Genomic DNA, 24,543 nt, shown 5'->3' with positions numbered 1-24,543 from the left:
GCGTTTCGTCTCCTGCCCCCGTTTTCTGGGGACGTCTTTGACCTGCCTGGCCCTAAACAGACAGGCCGGTTCTAACCGTTTGCCCATTTAACCCTTTCGCTTCGAGCACCACTTATAGGCAGCATCCATGGGATCAGTGCTGGGTACGAGCACCCCATATATTCGGCATCCAAATGATCCGTATACAAGCGCAATCTGCGTACGATTTTATTCGTAACAGTTGTTAATTAACATTGTAGCGTCCTACGGTATCGAATCTCTTTGATTTCCAAGAACGCTTATCACGCGCCAAATTAATATCGCGTGACTAGTTGCGATAATAAGGATCCAGAATGTGTGTGGTCAAAAGAGAGTGTTTATTTAGAGAAAAGCGTAGAATAGTTATAACGTAGACGTTAACGGACTACCGTTTCGAACACGCGTTTGTACGTGTAATTGAGATGTTTTAAGGATCGGTGCCGAAGACGAACTGACTTCTCGATTTTACTCTATGTCCTGTCTCGTCGTGTTCGGTCCGGTGTTTTCTCTAGTTTAGTTCTGATTGGGTAAAATAGACGTTGGTGGTGGAAAGGTAAAGAGTTTTAATTGGACAGAGGGTGTGACATAAGGACCTTTGGCTAAGGAGTAGGAAACTGTCAAGGAGCCGATTTCTGATGGTCAATGACGTGATTTATAAGTGCCGTCCGTCCGTCGCTTGTTGGGTCTGTCACAAGTGGGTCCCATCTGTCGCGTCTGGTACTAGTAAAATTCCTAATTTTGCGTTACCTTTATAAGCTTAATCCGCTAGAACGGCGTTGAGGCACATCGAACCTCCGAAATTGCAGTCGCGGTATAAGATATAAAATAAACCGTTAGGTCTGTTAAAAGTGTAAGTCTCAATTATAAAATCATATTCTAAACACGCTCTCCGGGACGGAACAAACATGTAGGAAAACGTACAGAAATATACAGAAACCACTCGCACTGTGCATATTTCTGGTGCAAGCTTCCGTTCAGTGACGCTACTTCGGAGGACTGAACTGCCAAAGCGAAAGGGTTAATAAACATCTAAACAGTTTTTCCACCGTTTCCATTGGCTACAATTTCCACGCATTATAATCCCTTAACAAAAATAAACGAACGTAATCCACCTTGCTTACTCGCCCGGGTCGCGCTGGGACCCGAAAGGAGAAAATTAATTCTGTCCTGGTTTAATTTACGAGACGAACCTTCAATGAACACTGCCATTTTTTCTCCTCCTATATTATTCCCGCTGTCATCGAAACAGTCATTGTACCGCGCGCGTAAATCTTCGCTGGCTACAGCAGGGAAAGATTTAGGAGCGAATTGCACTTTCGCGACGCGCAAACGAAACGTGTCCGTGGTGTTTTGAATAAATGTCCGTGTCACGTTTCCTCGCGTATACCGCATGACCGTTTCGGTGCAAACAAAGAGAGCCTGCACGATGAAATTGCTGTTGAACATGCGTTGCACACCGCGCATACCTATTTTATGGATTAATTGCACCTCCACACGGGCGCCGCGGGACTGACGGGCAAATCTGTGGACGAGCAGGCGGACGGGAACCGGGATGGAAAAAAATATGCCGCATATTTCCGCGCCGCGGAGAAAATCCTTCCTAATTTCCAGCGGAATTCCTCGGCGACCCGCCGCCGTGAAATCGCGCGTTTCGTTCGCGCGGAGATTAGCCGGTGTCGCCTCGTAAACGCGGCTATTATCGAGCTTTCCAAATGTTTTCGCGATCAGCCGAATGGTATCTAAGGCACATGGGTGATTCGAAATCGAACAGGACGAATCGATTCGAGCACGAACGTTTATGCAAACTATCCCCGGGAAAATCGTCGCCTGGATGGCAACGGGATAATAAACGTTTAACTAGCGCGTGTTAAAAACGACCGAACGAAATGTCTGAAGAGCGTAATTAAATATCGACGCGAAACGACAATGAAATACGAGTAATTACCGGGCAATGGCGAGATTCTAGTAGAAAAATTGGAATCTAATACACGAAAATTATTCCATCACCTCCCCACCGCCCTCCTCCTCCTCGTTACCCGCCCAATTTCAATATTTGCGTCGCTCGAAATTAACGGACAATTAAATTCGATGCAACGTATCGAGGAATGACACGCGTGCTCGGACTGTTATTGGAATGAAACGCGGACGCGGGAGTTTCGTATATTGATTTCATAGAGAGATACGCGATACAGTTGCCAAAGCAGCTCGGTAACGAGCTTGATTCAAAGGATGATTCGTACAAATCACAGCCGTTTGTACGACACAGTGGCAAATCGCTTATTTCGAGCGAACGTCTACGCGGAATTCGTAGAACCGCTCAACCAGCCGGCTGCGAGGTGACTCGACAATTCCAGTATCAAAGCAATTCCCCGTCCGCTTCGCCAGCTCTCCGATACTTTACGCAATAATAATTACGCGACGGTACTTTCCGGTTCCCTTATAGGGGACCGGTTGCTCGTATCGATTCCGTTCTAGTCGATAGATAAATCTTCCGGACAAAACTTTCATACCGTTCTCCTACTGGCGTACCTTCTATGGATCGGTTCCCTTATAGGGGACCGGTTGCTCGTATCGATTCCGTTCTAGTCGATAGATAAATCTTCCAGACAGAACTTTCATACCGTTCTCCTACTGGCGTACCTTCTATGAATCGCGCGAGATTATCGAGGGCAGAACCGCGCGAATTCCTCCGATTTCGATGATTTATCTGCCGGGTCGTCGACCTCTCCGTCGATCGAGTGTGGCCAGAGATATTACAGCGGAGCGTGTGAAAACGCATAGATTCCGTGAACACCGGGGCATCATGGAGAACGCGATTAACTCTGAAAGCTAATTAATATCTTCCAAGCCCGGGACACGCGCTTCGCCTTTCAATTATAACCAACTTGTGTTCGTCCGTGAGCATATTTATGCACACGCGTGTGCACGTGACGCGAAACAAACGATCGAATTAATCACCGAACGATTCCTATTTCCGATACGTTACGGCGAGATCGACTATTGCCATCTCGCGAGATCTTTCGTTTTTCTCGTGGGAACGCCGTCGTTTTATATAATTACAGAGAGGAAGAAGGCAAAAGAGAAAGGGGAAGGAGAAAACAAACTGTCTAGCGCGCGCGCAAGTATCGGACGTACGTGTAGTCATGTTTGTATCGTTTCGTCGACCGTTAAGATCCTAAACGCAATTTTATCGTTATCAGGCTGTCAGAGGAATCGTCTTCTCGGTTGTTTACAGAGACATTTGACTTCGCGTTTAATCAGCCTCGCCATGTCTAAACGACGTTATCTGCAAGCGTAGAATGACTCAGCTGTTTTCGGAGGCAATTAACATAACCGTGTTCTCATCGAGCATTCTTCATCTCGTTCGTCTGTCCTTTCGCTCCCATTCGCCAAGCTACTTTATTTTTTCCTCGCGTTATCTGGAAAGTTGCTCAGTTTCGAAGAGACAGGGAGAGAGGGCAGATTTCCAAGAAGCAACGTCGAGACGTTTCCATTATCTCGTTTCCACGAATTCCAAGGATTTCGTAAAATTTTCGTCCCTCACGGACATAGATCCTCTTTATCTCCGACCGAGAACGCGATTAAAGAATGGTTCCTATTTTTATAAACAGGTAGATCCAATTTACGAGAAAATGCTGAAAAAGGCGAAGAAAAGAAGAAATAATCGAATAAACGAGTAAATGGGTTTTTAAAAAATGGGAAATATATTATAAAAGATTCCTTGGTCGTTTAATTTTCGTCCCAGGATATCTTCTAATACGAGCTGAATCATTCCCGCGGGGGCAAATATCGTCGGCAATAATCGATAGGAAGCCTCGAGAGAAGTTGGGGCTTGCTATAGGCTGCGATAGTGACGAGACGGCAGACATATTGTCCAATAGGGTAAGTAATAGGCAATTTCGATAACAAATAAGTTGCTGCGACAATATCATTAGTCAACGTCCTTTCGCCTTACTATGCATCGATAAAATGACAACCCCGGCCGCGATCCCTCATATCTCTCGTCGCTGTTCTCTCTCGTGTAGCGCGAAATCTGCCGGAGGAAATTTTATTAGCCGCTTTAGCACGAATTAATTTCCATCGCGAATCACCGCGCGATGAATCGGTTGGCCGGGTAATTCGTCGCACGCACGTTCATACACCGTCACTCGGGGATGGTTCGTTTTAACCCCTTTGCTTTACTCCCATATCCGACTTGGACCTTCCTACGAAAAGAGAGCGGAGACTCCGTTCGTCTCGAGGCAGAATTCTAAGAGATTCCGCTACGGAAACGTTGCCGGACGCCGCGAGGGAGGAAACTTTACGCTGCACGCGGAGGAACCGCGAAAAACGTTGCTCCCTCGCGGAGTTGGTCGTTTAACCCTATCTCACGGAAACTTCGCGAGGACTAGTGAAGCGGGAAATTAATAAAGAGAAAAAAGGAGAGACAAGAAAAAGAGGGAAGAGAAGGACGGTGGTATCTAGGATAGGGTTGAAATGGGAAGAGGGGTAGAAGAGGGGTAGAAAATTACTGTCATTCCGGCGAAATTGAAGCGCACGTCAGTGCTCGTCTAACAACTGCTGTGACCCGTCGTTTCGCAACGTCATATATCCTCCGCCTTTGTCTCGAGGAACTGATGTGGTATCGCGTATATAAAAGTAATATCTGCTATCCCAGTGCTAGTCAAAGGGGTCCTCGCGTTTGAGTTATAACGCCACACGGTGACGCCGGTGTACGCCGATGTACAATGGTGTACAATGGTGAACACCGGTGCACGGGATAGAGAGGGCGAGAGAGAGTATCTCGAGAGCGGGCGAGACCTGCGTCTGTATACACTCCCGGTGTGTATGCGCGCTTGTCAGGGACAGAGGGTTGATAAACGCTTGCCGGTACCACCCCCTACGTTTTCACCGGCATCTCGACGACCCCAGTCATCCTCCACGGCCACACTCGTACTCGTGCCGGTGCCGGGCGTCGTGGTATTCATAAACTACTCAGACAACGTCTAAAACTTTGCGCGCCGCGGACCGGCGATGCTCTGATACGGAATAATGGCGACGGCATAGTAACGAAGATTGTACGTACATGTTTACGCGTACACCCGTGGATATTGCTCGACGCCGCGAGCTGTCCCGGTGTGTATCGTGCCCGTTCGTGATTCCGTTCGTTCGATTTCCGCTCTACGCTCGCCGTCACGTATGGCGGGGCCAAGTTAAGAGGGATGTTTCGCTGGCAAATTGTACTACCCGCGCGCTGTTTCATAACCGAGCCACGCGGATAACGATCCCGACGAACGACGCGGTGGACCGGAGCAAATACACCGCGATTAATCGATCGTGACCCGCGGCGAGTTGAGCGGTCAGGGGGTTAAAAATAATTATTTATTTCTATCATTTTCAATCCGTCGCACGACACGACCGTTATCCAACGATCCTCCGTTGACCGATTCGATTATAATCAAGGGAAATCGGCGTCGTTACGCAATCGGGCCATCGTCCGCGAAGCACTGATTTCGGGGGCGTAGTAGGATGGATGGCTGCGAACAGGGATAGCCAACGGGGAATGGCACGGGGGACAGGGCAGAATAAATAAACGCCATAATTCACGTTCAACAGTTACGAACGGTTCAATTCGCAATTGGAACCGGTCCAACCGGCAGGATGCGATATAGACGGAGGCCCGGGCAAACTCGCGCGAGGTGTAAGGGAGAGCTTTCGAGGCCGATGGCGAAAGAGAGAAGAGAGAGAGGAGAGAGAGAAAGGGAGAGAAGCAGAGAAAGAGGCTACCGGCGAAATTACACGACGAAGGGACAAACAGCTCGTCGCTTCTGTATACGACGACGAACGTTGCCTGAAATTAATTTAAAAGGCAGTATTTCCCGCCGCGGGCTTTACACCTGCATAATCTCGCCCCACACTCGCTATTCCATGGCCGTTCTTCATCCGACACCCTCCGCGACCCACCTCGTTGCTGGTTGAAAATAAGTGGATTACGCTAACTCGATAAAGCGAGGATCACGTTTTATCGGGTTAAAGAAAACCCTTTCCACTGCCACTTTCTCCCTGTTTTTCTCGCCCTCTCTCCTCCGACCCCGCCGCCGTTTCTCCCTTCGTTCTTTCCCTTTTAATCCTTTTTCCTTCGCGTCTCGCGTCGCGACCCGCAACGCATTCTTATTCCGCCCCTGCGTTTTAGCCTAGTTCCGTTCCAACATCCGCCAACTTCCTTCCTACACCCATACGTTTCCCGCCTTATCTAATTTCGCTTAAGCGCGTTAAGTCTGTCTTCCAGCGAGTTCCGCGTATCCTCCACGCGTGTTCCTAACTTTCAATCGAATTAAACAACGAGACAGGCCCGCATATTTCGTTCAACTTGCTCCGTTAATGTTTAATTGGACTGTTATCTCTGGTGGCCGCCGCCCGTTTGTTCCAACGCGGAATCTTCCCTCCCGCGAGATCCTTCCTACTTTCGTGATTAATTAATATCTCGTACACAAATTATACCGGGATATACCGTAACGTCCAACGTTTTGCGCGCACAATTTTGCCAGGTGAATTCCACCATCCTCCAGTTACCGGAGAACAATACACGATCTCCCAGCCTGCGCTCGTTAACGACTGCGCGGCACCACCCCTACTACTAAGATCTGTACCGTGTACCTCCCGCGAAGATCGCATCAATTTTCACCAAATTCTCCATATAACTATCGCTTAGCTAACGTTTCGCCATCTCTTCCAATTTTTCTCATCCTCGCAAACCCTCGGGATCGTCGACTCAACATCCAACCCCTGCGTCGTTAACCACCGTCAGATCGAGTAAATTTCGTCCAGGAACAATTCCGGACCGCGACAAAACGATGATCACCTGTCCCACGTAAGTCACGGGTTTTTGCCAACGAAGGCGTAACCGACTTAGCCGCCAACCAAGTTGATGGAGTGCGAATTACGTACATCGGATGCGCGATGCAGTTTGCAAGGATAACGGACAACGGGACAACGCGCGAGACACCAAGAACGAAATTAAGCGTGCACGCTTTTTAGAGGCGCGTTCGCGCGCGGACGGCAAATTGAAATTGTTTTGCCGACCGGCGAAAAGGCTCGGGTGCCGCAAAGGGGTGGCGCAGGGGTGCGAACTGAACGCGCGAGCGGCGTTAAACCGCGGTACATTTTTCCGAACCGAGTCGCGACATAATTCTCGGCGCAGCGGTTACGGTGAACCACGGAATATGTTAATAGCGGAAAAATGAAGGGCCGGGAATTAGAGTTGCCGAAAATTTAAAAGCGGCCCGGGGCTGCGCTGCCTCCGGCCGAGTTTTAATTATCCGAGTACTCGCGTCTCGGCCCACGACTTATTCCCCGTAATTCGCCGGTTTTACACAATTAAACCGTTCAACCGTCTGCAGCTCCCGCCCCTCGCCGGGATAATGAATTCTATAAAACTTCGCAAATATTTGTTGCCGGCAATTCAAACGACTAAACGATCCGTCAACCGACGTAATCCGCCGCGAGTTTCGCCCCCTTTCTTCGCCCGCGTTTGGTAAATTGTTTCAACGAGGGCGGAAAGAAAGAAATAAAGGGAAAGGGAGGAAAGAGTTGGTTTCATTAAAACGTTGGAAATTGTCGGCAGGTTTCCTCGAAGAGCGAAAAGAAACCGATGGATGGTAGAGGTATTATGAAACGAGCCTTTCGGGAGCAACTTCGAAACTGTCACCCGTTTGACTCGACGCGGACTCCAGCACCGACGTATCAGCGACGTGTAATTACGCCTGTGGTGGAACGTTAATAAAGCCCTCCTCCGGCACCCCGACCTATCCCTTTACCGATTACGAATATAACGACCATGCTGGGGGATGAAAGGCACGGCAGTTGAATAACTCGGAAAGATAGCGACGAGTGAAACGTGACCGTGGAACAGCTTCTCTCGATTGTTCTGGAAATTCGAATAACCACCCTTTTGCCGGATAATATTCTTCGCTCGTCACCCTCTTTGGGATTCACTCTTCACTGCTCTACCTGGCTCGCTAAACGTCAATTACTGGTCCCAACGTTGTTCCATGAAGTACATCCACGCGTCTCGTAAATACGGGACATAAATTATCCGACCATAAATTCCTGCTCGATACCACGACCATTCTCATCTTCGCCGTTATTGCACGGAATTGCACGGAATTGCGTCTTCGTGCACATGGAACGAAGTCTGGCCGAATTTATCGAGGACGGTCGAGCTTAAACGGCGCGTGTAGGGGATGAAATCTTGAAAGCAATAATATTCACACCCTGCCGGGGTCATCGTGCACGAGCAACATTTGCACGGAATTGCGTCTTCGTGCACATGGAACGAAGTCTGGCCGAATTTATCGAGGACGGTCGGGCTATCGAGTGGCGTATAGCTTAAACGGCGCGTGTAGGGGATGAAATCTTGAAAGCAATAATATTCACACCCCGCCGGGGTCATCGTGCACGAGCAACGCCACTTTTTCGTCGATAATCCTCCCACCAGGGCCACGCCGTTCCAGAACCGGTCCATCTATCCGCGTGTCCGTAGGGTAGTTTATTATTCATTGGGCCTGCATCCCCAACGCGGATAAACTGCGCATTGTTTATGCATTAGCCTACACCCTGCCTCTGGCCATCTCTCGATCTGGCCAGTCGCTGGATACCGCCTTTTCTCACATTCCCGCCCATCAAACTTTCCCGGCTAATTGCGTCTGCGTTTAACGCGTCACCGAGATACAACGCCATTAATCCGAGCACCCCTGGATCCACGTTTGTATTTAAATTATTCCAACATCGCGTCGTCTTTCCAGACGATGCTTCATCGCCGATTCGAGTTCATCCTAGTAGCTCTGCATAGTTTTCGAAAGGTATTAATCCGAGGAACGGTTCTCTCGCAGGTTTGCCATGGTTCGGCGCCATTTTCCGCCCATTTCGGTTCGTTCGTTCTAAACGAAAGCTGGTCCGAGGGAAGAAGGAGATAGGAGTTAGGGGAATCATTGGCTGGAAGTTCGAAATGATCCGGTATCCGAGGGAGCACTCTTAACGATGCTTCTTACCGTTCGTGCTAATATACTTCTTTGCGAGGAGAAATGTTATTTACGACGCATTTCGCGGGAGGATAATGAATGAATCCGGAGCGAGAATTGAATGAAAGAAAGCGCGGACGGTTTTTCCGTCATCGTTTGAATCGGACTCGGCGTAGATAAGAACCGAAGCGATTAATCACGAATTTCTGTCGCGGACAATCGGACTACGAAATACAGCGGGAACAAAAGGAAGCAAGCCGCCTCGTATGAATAAAATAACCATTAATTCGAACCTGGTTCGCGGCAGCTAGTGATAAAATTCCAAGGCGAGAGGCGCCAGAATTTCGAAGGGAATTCCTTCTTCCACGACGAGCGTGCACGGCCAGTCCGAAAACGGGATAAAGTTAACGAGTAGTCTGGCAACTCGAGCTGTTCGCGTACACTTCAATTTCCGCGTACGAGCGTCGCGATGCCGTCACCGGGCGACACATTTTCATACAACTCCGCCGATCTCGGTCACGAGACCGTTTTCAAAAAATTCACTTCGGGCTTATTAGACTAGCGGCGAGTATCTCGGCCTTTGGTAAAAATTCTATCAGACGAAACGCCTACTGCGAACGGTAATTAAAGCTGCGTCCTTTCCGAGATGGGTCTCCAAACTTTCTGCACGCGTGACTAAAAATTTTAACGCAGCGATAAAAATATCGGGAAACGGGGTGCGTGGAAAATTCGAAGGTCGAATTAAAATTCGCCGAAAGAATCGAAAGTGTCGCGCGCATTGTCCCGATGAAATTTCCCACGAGTCGAGTAACAAAGCGTCAAAATCGCGGCGCGAAGGTTGTCAACCGGATCCCGTACAAAAACTCGGAGAACAACGCGAAACAATAGGGACCATATCGTGGACCGAGGGTTCGAGTAAATGTGTTTTATCAACAGCGCAGTTGCCAGCGAGAATAACCGCAAAACTAATATTATCATCGGTCCAACAAGTGGTGCCGGGCGTATCGTTTCGAGCGAACGATTCCGCCGCAATTTCGCGACCTTTGTAAAAATGGCCAGCGAATATGCAAATGCCGGGCGATAGAGCTGAAACGCGGCGACTGCGTTGACGAATAAGCGTCGAAACGCGCGACGAAACGAACGTGGTTGATAACGACGAGCAACCCGCGAGTTGACCGTGGAATTTTCTTTCGACACGGCTACCTTCGAACCACGGCTTTTTTGCCCGAGCACTCGCGCCCCGGTCGCACAATCTGCCTCGGCGCGGCTCTTGGCAAAACAATAGTTTCGACCTGTAATCCCGGACTGTGTTTTAATCTGAAAGAACCCCGGTACACCGCTGATTGCATTGCATAGTAATCTTAGTTTTTACCGTGTCCTAGGATTGCCGCAAGGAACCTCCCTCTTTCTCCGTCCTCTGCACCCTCCGCCGAATGATATCGGGGTCGTGAACCGCATTATACACGCCATCGCGTATAATCCCGGCCGGAATAAGGATGCGAAACGAATTCGATGGAAACTCGATGGCAGGGTGAAAAGTATCACGGTAATACCTGCCGACCCTGTCATCGCCGGGTTTGATAAATCGACCATCGAATCGCGACTTAAACGACTCGTCTCCATCCGAGCGTCTCTCTGTTTCACGGATTCTCCCTCGCGTGCCGCATTGGGATCGATTTTATTCCCATAGCCGGGGCGCGGGCACCGATGAATTTTCTCGCCTTCAAATTTACGATATCGTACAGATGTTTCGGTATAATGCTTTCCAGAAATGCCGGCGGGAAGGATATACGAATCGTATCGAGCAACGAACGATAACGGCTCGCGCGCGTATTGCAAACGCCGAGTTATCCTCCGCGAGACGACTCTACCCGTTTATCGGCGCGCTTGTTTAATTAAAACTTCCCAAATAAATATCCCCTATCTGATTATCGACGATTCCAACGAAAGAATTCGTTTGCGGAACAGCGGACGCGGACCGGTATTACGCGGGATGGAACAATGTGATCGAACACTGAAAGAAAGCTATCTGCGAGGTGGAGAAAGGAAAGAAACCGGAGAAAGGAAAAGGGAAAAGGGAAAAGGGGAAAAAGGAAATGCTTATTCCAGGAGCAAAGAAACCGCGAGAAAACGGCGAATGTCCGCGATATCGGCTTTTTCCGCTCGAACGTAATCAAGGCGCAAGTGGCACTCGAACAACTAGACGACGCAAGACCACCTTAACGGAAAGTCGATGTTGGTGCACGACACGGAACAGGCCTGGCCTGTCCGAGGCCATGCATCGATATCGGTTTTCAATGAAACGGAAACTCGAAACACGTCGCGGAATTTCGACCATTAAACTCGATGACGAATATGGGAATCGAATTTATCGCGCGCACCCCTAGGCTCTTATGGCGCCCGAACGGAGGCTCTCTTCCTTTCAACTACGCGTCTTGTTTCACGCCCGCGATAAACGTTATAACGTTCCTCCGCTCGAACGCGATATTACTCGATAAATTACCGGTGCTTTACGGGGCAATATCATTTTTCCGCGCGAACAGCCGCGCAATGGAACTTTCAATCGCGTAATTTCCATGTATCATACACGGCGGGGAATTATTCGAAAAAACGAGCGGTCTGCTCGAAGTGAAAACGCGTGTAACGAGCTAGTTGATCACGTTGGAAATTGGTACGAACGAAACGCGGTGGTAAAGTAAAATTCGTTGGAACGCGGACACACGTGATTACGAGCTATCAGGTTGCCGAAACGTGGCAATTACGGCATATTTAATGGAAACATCGCGGGACAAAGGGGCACGCGGCGTATCGAGCGTGTTTCTCGCATTGGCCTGCGAGAGCTTTGGGAAGCGTGCTCGTACGTAATGCTCGCCAGGTTTAGTTTACGATTATGGCGAAGTTGCGAGGAGAGAAGCGAGTGGAAAAGATAATCGCGTGGCTGGCGGACCCTTGCGCTGCTCGTTCGTATACAAGCGTGAATAGATGAGGTACGAGACGCAATAAAGAGCCACTTTTCATCGGTGTACCTCGAAATGTCTTTGATCAAGCGTCAAAAGCTCATCCTTTGCGGAAAATATTGCAATTAAATGTCATTTACGACGTATAATCAAAAGGTTATATCGCATTCACGGGGATGGCTAGGAAAATGAAAATTTCTACCGTCATGCGTCATTCAAAGGTATAACCGGAGGAAGATCGGTCCACCCTATTAATAGTGGTAGAGAAGAAAATGAAAAATTCCACCGTCGTATATCGTTCAAATTTTCATATACGCGTTTCCAGGTAAATACCTCCTGCAAATGCTTCAATTTCTCTTCGTAAACCTGTGATTCGATATAATGCGATTGAAAAGAAACACGCGAAGCGCCATTTTCTCGCAGCCATGTCAAGCACGGGAACCGCCATTTTGTTCCTCGATCGTTGCGACGCGAGGAAACGTCGGTATGGGCTACAAACCTAAAGGTAAGAATATTTTGTACTTTGTAGCAGCCTTATTCTCACCCTCGTCGATAGATGGATTCCTATTTGAAGTAGGTTCGAGGACTTTTTCGCAAGTTCTCTGTAAAAACCCTCCGTTTCCCATATATACAATTTCCAAGCTTTCCAATAGTCCTCCCGTTTAAGGCAAGGCCTGCTAGGTTGCCTTACTGATGAATTCACTCGTCGCTCATCAACAAGCCCAGGACCAAACGCACCCCTTCCTCTTCCATTCGTCCCTTCTAGCACCGCCGCTACATCGAGGATCCCTGCGACCAGAGACGACTTCGACAACCATGGGGAGGCCTCTCCACAACTTCTTATCTTCGATAAATCCCTATACGCGTGCAACAGGATCGATTCAACTTGCGAATCGATTGCTAATCGCGGCCGGCTGACATGTCTCTACTCTACACCTGCGACACCTACTCGACTAAAGCATCGACGACGCTATTCGCTTTCGATCCTGCGTCGAAAGCAACGGGTTTCGCCAATTTCGCGAATCGTACGGGGAAAAAAGCATTGGGTGAAAAGGTGAACGGGGAATTAACGAAGCGACGAAGAGTGGTGGCGGGGTGGGAAGGCGGGTAAGCGGAGTCGCGTGACGGATGTCAAACGTGATGGTATAATTACACGGTTACAATACGTAAGTACACATCGGTCGTCAGTCTTCTCGACAGAACTCGTTCGCATGCCGCTTCGTTTCCACGCGAGTTGCCGCTTGTAGAGATTTCATTACCGCCCTCGGCTTCATAATTACGGAGAGGATGGATAGTCGTTAATTACATAGAAAGCCGGCGGTACCGCTATCGCTTTCGTCGCTATCTAACCGCACCTGCTGGAACGATACGAGCTTTCTAGCTTCGAGCGTTCTCGCGAGCACCGAGCCCGACCCGCGATTAAAGTGCGCGTTTCAAAGAATACCCGCGGCTCGATAACGTTGCTCTGTTCCAGACTTCAAAACGCCGACGGATATGTTTTAAATTAATCGTCGAGCGAACTGCTTTCGTTACGAAACTGTTAGGGGCCGGTTAGAAAGGGGTGGAGCGGAAATCTGCATGTAATCTACGGTTTTCATGGAAGGATCTCGAGTGGAAAACTTTCGAGGCACAGAGAGACGTTCTTCTTCCCTCGCTCTCCCCCTTTCGTTATACTTTGACCCACATTTCTCTGACAGTGCGGGCAAAAGTTTCATTAAACAGTCGATGATCTTGATTTCGATTATTTCGCCGGTCTTGCGGCATAACGTCTTCGGCGGGGCAGCAACGTTCCAAGAGCGGATACGTTTGACCCCGTTTCCCGCGGGAATAAAACTCGGACGAGTGGTATAATTGCTAAGTATTCTGCTTTTACGGCTCGTCCCGGCTTTCACAGCTACCGTACAGACGGAACTTTCTTCATCATCGTATCGATGCCTAAATGTAGGAAGAAGAGAGACTCACCGATGTTCTTCTCCGTGGGCGATGCCGATGGCTGGGCGAAGAGGACGTGCGTGCCTCCCAGGAGTGCCAGAACCACGCGAAAAAACTTCATATTGATCATCGTTGCGTCGTTATTCCATGCAACTCCTGAAACGAACAACGAAATTGCCAATTAGTACGTGTCGCGTATCGTTTACTATCGTTTCATCCATCACGGAGTTCGACTACGCGCAACCCTGCACGAGGCTGTTAAATAATTGATAGAAAATGGCAGTCTCGTGTTGCCTTATTATAGTGGTTTTTGTTGAGAATTTCGTGAAGGAAATAGCCAAATGATTAACGTGCAAGGAAGTAACAGTATTCAGTTACATACAGCAATTGTATTCATAAAGGTTTAATATACGTGAGATTTATACGCTCTATGCAATATACAATTGAAACACTAGAGTCTTATTTAATGCCACTGTGGGTCGCAATATATAAAGTATCTGTACTGTTCTTGATCTGAGAATGAAAAGCTCCGAGGGACAGTAGGCCCTTTTAACCCCCCAAAACTGACCCCCTGATGTCCAAAGGTCGGTATTGGTCTGCAACCTCTAACAGGTCTGTCGTCGCCGTTGCATAGACATAGCTGACTTCCAACGGTTTTTATTTATAACAAAAATGGCAAGTGACAAGAAAGGTTTTATAATTCAGTTCTATTATACCCGGACAGCACGTGCTCGCTCTCACCATGAACAAAAGGCGACTGTCTCGTGTCTTCCTGAAAACGAAGCCGGCATCGTGCCTACAGAACGACCGAGAAGCTCACGATCGGTAACATTGTAAAAGACAGTGATGGGAGCGACACGTTTCTCGGTGCAGTAACGAATATATATATACACATACTAACACAAACACTCTGCTTTCTCTTCGAGTCACGCACACATTCCAACAGAGGCATCTAGCAACGAACGCGGCCGCGTGTTTCGCGTATCGGTATCACGGACTTTCCTTGGCCGATGTTAATTTCGAAACTTTTCGACACGCGTAACAGTACCGAGAACCTTGTAACCGGGACCGAGTCTCGAGACGAATAAATGGTACACCGTTTATGCATTAGGCCACTGATCGTGACCGTTTTCGACCATCGGTCATTAGAAAACCTCCGCGAGTATAATAATGGAGAAAGAGAGAATGACAACCTGAACATCGTGGCAATCGCGGGGCAACGTAGACCAGATTACCGTGGCTGGAACCACGCTCTCCCGATATCCCCGTTGGGTGTCGGCCGACGGCACAAGTCGAGATCACTCGGAGCAAGCTCTGCCTCATTTCCCGAATTCGTTTCTAGAGCACGGGACTCCATCTCCGCAGTTCGGAAGCCCTTCCGTCCCCCGAGTCCAGGGCCAGTTCTTCGCCAGGCGACTCGGTTCCCGAGCAACATTAATATGCTCGAGCCAGCGCCATCCACGCTTCGTTACGTAGCTTCTTAGGCCCGATAAGCCGGCGAAGGAGCGACCAAGAGCTCCTGGCACCGGCAAATCTATTTTAAATTCTCGTGCCGCGGCGCTCCTCCCTTTTCTAGCCTCGTTGCATCCCAACGACGAACGTGGCGAGGTGTTTTCGCCCGGCCTCGACAGCGTAGCATATTAATTTCCGATAAATCAAGCCCCTTACCACCGTCATAGCCAACACCCCACCCTCTTATCGAAGCGCCACAGCGCCAAGCCGCAGCGCGATCCGATCGCTGTATCAAAATCTCATTTAGCGGAGAAACCGTTGCTACTGCTGCTTTATTTTCCTTGCGGTTCTTTCCAGCAGAAGCCGACGGAGAAGAAATCGTAAGAGAAGCCGAGAAAGGTTAGGCCCGGATCGGTCGGACGATCGGTTCTCGGAGAGACTATGATTCGCGATCGAATTTCGCGCCGTTTGACCATATCTCTTGGCTTCCCCTCCGCCATTTTGTCGCATTTCAGTTTTTCGCACTGCAGACTCCGGTTTAATTTAATGAACGTTCCGTAGGAGCGTGAAAGGGTCATTTGTACGAAATAGGGGAGCCAGGGACGTGTAGAGGGACGACCGATTTTCGAACGAGGGAAAGCTCTTTTCAAAGCTGCGAAACAGAATTTTTTCGCGGTTCGAGAATCGACCGTGTGTACCATTGTTCGGGGAAATAAAGGCGCGAGAAACAAAGAAAGAGGATTTAATAAACGTCAAAATGCGCGGGAGGAAGAAGGGGAAAGGAAGTCGCGCGCGCGCGGGGCAATAAAATTTTTGCAAATGAACTTCCAGCGAGTTGGACGGTCGTTCCAGAAGCTCGTTACGTACCTACCCCCCTCTGCAGCCCGCTTTTCTCTCTTCGTTCTTTCCACCATCGACCTCTCCGCGCAAACACCTTATTTTTCAAGCACTCTGGGAGGTTTCGCGCGACGTTCGCATACTCGCGGGGACTCTCACTCGCGACGACGGGTTTATCGGCCGACTACCCCTAACCAACGCGACGAGTCGCGTAAACGATCGATGATCGATTTATCGTGGTATGCGTCTTGGTCGAAAGAGCCGAGAGACGGAACACGGCGAGCGTGTTTAATTTTCCAACGACAGTGATCGACGGTCCAGGGACGATCTAATTCCCAGGAAATCGGTTAGAGCGTAATTATTTTTCGCGCGACGCGGTTGCGCACACGGTGTCTCGTGCGAGAGGACTCTTCCTGCTCGCAGGGCTGGCAAACAGGGCGAAGGATGTATGCCGGGAACAAACAGAGAAGCAGCGCCGTCCGCTTCGCTGCTCGGAATACGGAGCAACTTCGTTCCAAGATCCGTGAAATCTCATTTTCAACGGCACGATTCGATCGGCGAGAAAGGGAACGGCGGGCGTAATAGCGGTGGAAAGATTCGGTTAATGCGCCATCGCGATCAAAGAAATCGATGAAACCGATCCGCGGTCATAAATCATGGCCGGCGTGAGCCGGGGGAAATAAATGTCCTGTCTGACTTGGCGTTGAAAGACTTTGCGGCGGGAACAATTTACGATTAAGTCGTGTGACGTATCGAAGGAACGCGTGAGAATAAATCTCTCGTCATTCGAAGACCATTGGCCCCTCGGAGGACGCAGGGGTTGCGCTCGGTTCACCGGGATAAAGGGAATTCGTGATAAACGACGCGAGTTTCACCGGACCGTTTAATCGCGTAATCAACGATCGCGGAACTCTCGCGGTCGCGGGAAGAAATTTCAGTCGCGTCTCGGCGGCAAGTTCGTTTCCAAAGGAAAGTTGGCGGCGTACGTTGCTGCAAACAACGTGGAACGCTTCTTAGGAATCGCTTTGTTATCGGTTTACACGCGCACGAGTTTCCAGCGTGGCACCGAAAGTCTCGAAACTTTATCTTACCCCCGAAAGAATAGCCACGGTACGTCTTCGAGTAATGTTTATCTATCTTCATTTACAACTATCCCCCTCGCGACGTATCCACCCCTATAAGCTCGCGAAGCAGCCTCGCGGATGGAGCGAAGCGGGCTTAACGATCTACCCCCGAATGTCGCGCGACCTTTATTCGAAACACAGGAACGGCACGGCGCAACGGAGTGGACCGGGTACAAGGCTCGAGAAGAACACGCGCGATAGTTGTTTTAAAACGACTCGACGGTGGCGTGCACCGTGTGCCACTGCGAATTCGAGTAACCGTGAATAGGATATGACTGGGTTCTTTGAAGCGTGCATTTTTGTAAAATATTCATACGCGTATCCGCTGCAGTCGAGTCAGAAACCGTAACCACCCCTTGTATTACCGCTTTCAAGTAGCGGGAGAGCACGAGTCACGACTCCGCTGCGCTCGTGTGCAACCCTCCGCCGACAATAGCTTCTAAACTAACGTAACGTTAAGTCTCCACCCTTATTCAACGGACACCCCTCTTCCTCGCTCGCTCCGTCTACCTCCTCGTTCCTCGAGCAAGTAGCAAGGGCGACAGAGAGAAGGAGAGAGGAAAAGAGACTGCCAGAGGTAGACTGCCAACGTGTGAGAGAGGAAGCAGCAGCAGAGCTAGGGACCGGTACGTTACCTAGGACGTTCGAACGAGCGGGTAAAGACTACGAGCACGGATCGAATAAAAGAATCAGGAGGTGAAATTCGACAGTTTCCGGAGAACCGCGCGACCCGATCACGCTCCCGTGAACCTGTACACACACACACACACACACACAACTCGAATCGCCGTTTCCACGTGCTCGATTTCAGGGTAATCGTCTCTCGACGCTGTACGTACTCGTTTCGAGGTATTGGCACGGACACGAGGGGGTAGTATCGCGAGAGACGTAGAACAAGCCGGGAGGAGGGTTTTTCCTCGTAATTTCGCGGCGTCGCTGCTTTAAACGACGTAATCCGCGCATCGGGACGCGCACCCTTCCGGCGAACTTAATGCAGATTGCTGTTTAAACGGAAACAATCGACGCCATTATCGACGACTATTGTACGCTGTGTAATTCGCGCAAGTGAAGTCTACCCCGTTGGTAACACGCGCGTTTCGTTCACTCCGTTGAATACATGATGAATCAGTCGGCCAAATAAAGTTATTCGCGAATTGAATCTAGGGAATTATTCGACTAGCCCGTACTTGGGCTAGTTGTACGAGTGTCCAGTAAATTCGGACGTCTAATGGCGGCCCTGGCGAGATGGTAGAACGGTACACGGATCGAGGACATAAAGTCAGTTCTTAACTCCGTTCCGGGTGATGGTATTTATGGAACGTCGAGGTATCGCCATCGCGAAATTGCGCTATACGGGTTGCTTGCTTTGCCATGTTCTGTACTGACAATGTAAATCGCTCCGGGCTTGGTGTCAAGTGGAAGCATTAAATGCGTGGATGCGTGCTTGGAACCACGCAAACACGGCCATATTTGTGCAATGTCTCGGTATCGACGCGGACGTCGCGCATATTTTTGCACTCGAGGATTCCCATAGGACACCGCGCGAATTAACGCTACATTAATGAAAATTAATCGACCGGATTAATAAACCCGATTTATAACCCGATTTATAACCCGATCGTCGAGTCGATACGTTCTTCGATCGCGCGCTGACACTCGCGACGACTCGATACCGCGGAGCGGCGTGGCGCGAAAATGTCGCGGTATTTACGAGCGCTCGTCATGAATATTTATCGCAACCGCGGCGAGATAAGAAATGGAATTCAAATTTTGTAATAAATGCGGAAGCTTGTCGTTTAATTGCCATGTTACAGATCGATACGAGCTGCGACGAATCCAGCACGTTCTCGCGTGCAAGCACCTTGTCGAACTGGAACGGTTCCTCGAACGGCTTAACGATCGCGCGGTGAATCGGCGATTATTTTCGACCACGAATTTTTAAAGGTCCTTGTGGCCCCGTGACTCGCAGCTCTCGTACAAAGTTAATTATCCTCGCACACGGTTGCATTCTCGGTATGAACTTGCACAGCTTGACGAAATAGTCGCGCTCTAGAATTTTAAACCGTCGCTTAACTCCAGATACGAAGATCCGATGAAAGTGATTTCAATGATATGACGCGAGTTCGATAAAGAAGCCGACATTCCCGTGTCAAAGGATTATATCCCAGCGATTTCTTATGCCAGTGTGACCCCCGCGAACGGTAAATGTAACGCGTTTTCCATGCTTCTCTCGAGCGCTCGTAACTCTGTCAAATATATCTGGTTTATTACGCTCTTGCCTCGTACATCAGCACCGATAACCATTAGCGACGTTTTTCCAGCGTGCCACCGAATATTACGCGTTAATAAATATCTCGCAGCCGATTAAACGAGCGAGTGATGTTTCAGCGACGCGTGATCTCGTTTCCACGATGGCTTCGTCGATGACCGAATTTAAGACTCGAGGACGTTACCGAGTATATTCCGCGAGACGTGACACTTCGTCAAGGAAATTTACCAGATCCATAAATACGTTGATTCTTCCCTCGGAAACGTCCTCGATCGTTATCCTGCTTGTCGTCCTCTCACCAGTTCGTACCGAATTCCTTTTGAAAAACTGTACTCGGTCAAACGAAACTGATCGCTGTAGTAAGCAACCAGATTGTTAAACGTGAAGTGTCGATCACCTGTACCTGTCTTTTCCCAGCCTGATCGTTGCGTTCAACGTTTCGAGGGTCTCGCGACAGCTAAACAGAGATGCGTAAGATTAACAATTAACCCGTAATCCTCGCGAGTCGTCCTGCGGATTAACGCGCGTAAACAATTAGCCAAGTACGCCGTGTACTTAGTCTGGCTCCTGCAACGTCGTGCCGGATTCGTCGACAGTGAATTCTCGCCCTTGCGATAATAAACAAACGAAACGGTACGAGGGCGCGTCGCTCGATGCCGGAGCCCCCTTGACAGGGGTGTAACGGCGTTTGGAATAATTTCCGGGTGACTCGAGCGGACCTTGAACGACTAAGCAGCGAGGAGACAAGATTTTTCGAGACGGCCATAAATTCGCGGCGTCTAGTACACTCGGCTAATAGTACACGTTGTAACGCGGCTCTTGTCGCAAGCGCGGTAACATCGGTCCCGCGTGTCGCGCATTAATCCACTTCAAAGTGAAAAGGACGATGTCACGCACAGAGTTTCACAGGATGACGTACTGTTTCCCACGAAATATAGGATCCCCATTGATCAGGCCGGGCGTTCACTTAGCAGACTCTGCCTCCGTCTTTGCATACGGCCATTGTCTGACCGGGGCCACTAATGGGGTATTCGCGAGCCGGAATATCCCGGTCGCATGACAAATCTGCTAATCGGCCTTCGCTGTGAAACGTATAGAATCGTTATGCCCGCGCGAGCCCATGAGTGATTAGTTTGACCCGTTTGTGGCACAGCCGGCTTCCTGAATATTGAACGGAAACGGGATTACATATTCCGCCGTCGGTTCCACGCTTTTGCACCCCCGATATCCGCTGCTTTTTGCCACTGTTAACTGCCAGTCGCGTTCTAATCGGAAGGCCAATGGCCGCTCCGTACCGGCCATCGTACCCAACAGGCTGTCCGATATAGTATCGGAGGAACGCAGTACGGAAAAACTCGCGTTAAGAAGGAGATCTCGATGCACGTTAATTAATCGTTTTTAGCTTTCATCTTCGTGCTCGGAGTTAATCGAAACCGGTCGCGAAGACGCGTATTAACTGGACCGTAACGTAAGATGCCTTATCGGCCGCAGCAGCGGTCGCCTAACCGGTGGCACCGCGGTCCACGATGATACATTATGACGCACGGTTATCGATACGACTAGCCGCGATATCGCGAATTTATTACGTGGGAAAATTATTCCACGCGCTGATACCGTTGTTCCTCGTTCCTAGATCACCCGGGAAGATACGTTTATCCGATGCAGCCGAGCTCTATCTCGAAATAGAATAATCGCAAAGTCTGACACGCTGCGATTCGAATCGTGTATATCGGGATCACCGAGCGGTCTCTGGAAAGGTGGAAACTTTCAAGACCGATTTCCCTGAACCGCGTGGCGGGAGAGAAGGAAACGGTCGATGGGAACGAGGAAAACTTCCCGGGGAACACGCCCATGGACTTTTGACTATCCTCCGTGCGACGCGCACCGCTGCAAAGCAGCGTAGGTGCAATCTCGTGCGTGTAAATTCGGATCAAAGTCCTGCCAAATTGGACCGACGAATTTCGTTGCGTCCCGCACAGGCACGTAGACGCTCCTCGTAAATTCCTGCGAAATTTCGCATTCCGTTGGGCCGCTTTCGACTCGCGACTTTAATATAGTCGGTGAAAAAGTAGCCGAAAGGCAAATCGGATGAAACTGCACGGTCCGAGTGGAACGACGCGAACGTCTGTCAGCGAGAAAGGCTGGAGAAGCTCGCTAACCGGAGCAATTGGTTGATGACTGCCAGTGCTGTCGCCATTGTAGGAAGCATTCGAGTTAACCGCGTTCGAGCATCCTAGGTGTCGACTGGGCTCGGTACACAAGCATAACTATTTCCTCTCCATCCTTTTGTTCGCCGAGTTATTCCCTGCACCCTGTTCGCGTTGCCCAACCTCCTCATTCTTCCATCAATCAATTCAGTTTCGCGCTAGATTCGTCTATTATACTCGCTCCTCTCCGCGGCGCTTCTGCTCCTTTCCAAGCCCCGATACCTCGAACGTTTTCGTTTCACGTACGCCGTTTCCATTCCGCCAAGAATGTTCTTCTCCCGTCTTCCGGCAACGTAAAAATCCCTCGACCGCGTAGCATGGGACGAGGAACGTTCGAGAGCTGCCATTAGGCGCGTAATCGACGAAAGGCTCGCGAGACGTGGTCGGATAGTTTGAATGGCGAGTATTTCCTCGGCTTCTGGTCGAACAAACCGGTAACAAGAATAATTCCACGTAAAAGGGATTACTTGCCGGCGTTCATTATCAGTTAGGAAATTTATTTCCCCTTCACACGAGCGACTGAATTTCGGAAATTATCCGAGGGAAAGCGACGCGCGCGAGTAATTGTGATTTCGAAGGGATTATTAAATAAATTGAAACTAAAATCCTGTTTACCGTGGCAGCAGTTGTTTCCGAAAAATATCACGCGCCGGAGTGCAGCTCGCTGTCATTACGAACGGCGAGTGCAGCAAACGAATTGATATTCAAAAATGATCAGATTTTCCGACCGTCGTTATTCGATTTCGTTAGACCCGCTTAATAGAGCACGCGCGTCCGTTTGCACGAGATTTTCTAGTCGCGAGACTGTCAAAAATTGTCCCCTGTCGGGAAAAGGTTCCATTTCGTCTTTGTGACTGATCGTTAAATTTTCGCGCGTATGTTACAATAGCGAAAATTGACCAAAGATGCGTAAAGAGGAACGTGTCGCCGATTAAAAATGACGATCGATGGTTTGAACGCGGCAGTTGTTCAACGCGAACGTTTTTAATTGGCTACATGGCAAATTACGCGCTGTTTAGCTCGATTCAGGTTGGCAGTTCACGTGCATAAAATATAGGAAACATTTTACGACGGGAACACTCGGTGGTTCGCACGAATATTTACATTCGGGGCCCGGCTCGAAGTTACTGTTTCGATAAATTTTCTAGATGATGTCGAAGCGATTTCGTCATGCGATCATATCGTAAATATTTGTCGAACAGGAGCCGGTCCATTTTGCAACGCGCGCGCGTATGTTTAACGCGGAAACGAGATATCCGCTTCCATCCTATATTTTTCCCTTTTCTTCCATCGACCTTTTCCACCCCCTGAATATCGCGTGGTCCTCGTTAAATCCGGATTACGGGCTTCCGCTCGCGAGATGTTTAATGCCTTCTCCGTATCATTCTCGCCGGAGAAGATTAGAACTTATAAATCGCGACGGTGCATGCGAGGAAAGATGATTAAAGTATCAAAGTATCCGAACTGCGGCGTGGTGGGAATAAATTTAACGCGGCATTGTCTGAGGAAACTAATAACGCGCCGGGGAAAGCAGGCTCGAAGGACCTAATGCGACTTGGAGTATCGGTAAACTTTATCGGGAAAGAAGACCGACTGAAATTTTAATAAAGACCATAGGAAGTTTGTCCTCCTGCCACTCGACTCTTCCCCTCGTCGTCAAAATCTATTCTATATCTCCCAGCGCGTAATTCGCTGGAAACTCGAGGACGCGTTTCGATTACTCCTTCGGTTAAAACCCCTGCCCGACTACCGTGCTCTCCTGGCGAGCCGTTAACCCGAACCTCCGCTTCGTTAGAACGCCGACAGGCAAGAAGATTCGACCGACGAAAGTTCACGCGTCGCGGAATAGAAGCGTGGAAACGAAGTCGCAACGGGCCAGAATACGGAAAGTTTGTTTCGCACGAGCTGGCATCCGAGTGGCTGATACCGGCACGAAATTCGGCAACAAAGTTACCGGATCGGTTCGCGCCCCATCGAATTTCAAAGAAGAGAAACCTCGTTTAACCGAGTGGGCAAAAAAGTACATTCTCCGTGTGGATTCGTGGCGAGGGAGGAAGGAAAAACGGGGGCAGAAAGCGGCGGAGAAGCTCACCTCCGAGTAAATCGTATTTCCTTTGTCCTCCCGTGGTCGTGCACGCCAGGCCGATCCTCGTCTTTGAACCAGCGGGCCGCGCGTGCAGGTTGCAGACACAATGCCGCGAAATCAAGCGTCGCGATCGTGGATGAAGCTCGTGGAACGATGATCCTTCGCTGTTGCACCCTCCGCAATCCTTGACCTCTCTCTCTCTCTCTCTCTCTCTCTCTCTCTCCGACACCTTCCTCTACGCTCGTCACTCGGAAAACCCTCGACGTTCTGATACGCACGCACTTTCACAGGCCTCGATTACACCCGACTTCGTCCATCGGGCGTCCTATCGCGTGACCGAGTGCTACGCGAGCGTGTTTCGCGATACGGGACGTACGAACGGCCGATGAACCAACGACGAACCAACAACGAAGCAACGACGAAGCAACGACGAACGAACGGACCAACGAAAACGGCACACGGACGCGCGAGAATGTTCGATCGGGGAACGTCGAAGGGTCCGCAACGACACTCTTACTCCATCGAGACGGAGTCGTAATTTTTCTCCGGCGCGACACTTGCCTTAATTACGAACGCGGGCGGAGACACGAGGGAGAAGGAAGTCGGTCCCCGGTTAGGAGAAACGCGGGGCGAAAGCTTCGATTCCGGATCGATCCGACGAT

At 49.7% G+C, this 24,543-nt stretch overlaps 1 protein-coding gene across 3 annotated transcripts in view; it reads right to left on the bottom strand.

Annotated features, from left to right (window-relative positions):
• LOC108555577 (basement membrane-specific heparan sulfate proteoglycan core protein) overlaps positions 1 to 23,998 on the bottom strand; it is a 154,560-nt gene extending 130,562 nt beyond the window's left edge. For all 3 annotated transcript variants that reach the window (XM_017911314.1, XM_017911311.1, XM_017911312.1), the window contains exons 1-2: positions 23,888 to 23,998; positions 13,937 to 14,062 (exon numbers count right to left, since the gene is read on the bottom strand). In XM_017911314.1, coding sequence (XP_017766803.1) covers positions 13,937 to 14,036 — 100 coding nt within the window. In that variant the 5' untranslated portion in view covers positions 14,037 to 14,062; positions 23,888 to 23,998. The remainder of the gene's footprint in view (positions 1 to 13,936; positions 14,063 to 23,887) is intronic.
• Positions 23,999 to 24,543: the final 545 nt, after the last annotated feature.

The sequence above is a fragment of the Eufriesea mexicana genome, unplaced genomic scaffold (genome assembly GCF_001483705.2).
Source record: "Eufriesea mexicana isolate 0111107269 unplaced genomic scaffold, ASM148370v2 scaffold124, whole genome shotgun sequence".
Classification (NCBI taxonomy): Eukaryota; Metazoa; Arthropoda; class Insecta; order Hymenoptera; family Apidae; genus Eufriesea; species Eufriesea mexicana.
Note: the sequence above shows the minus strand (reverse complement) of the source record. Positions and strands in the feature narration are given on the sequence as shown.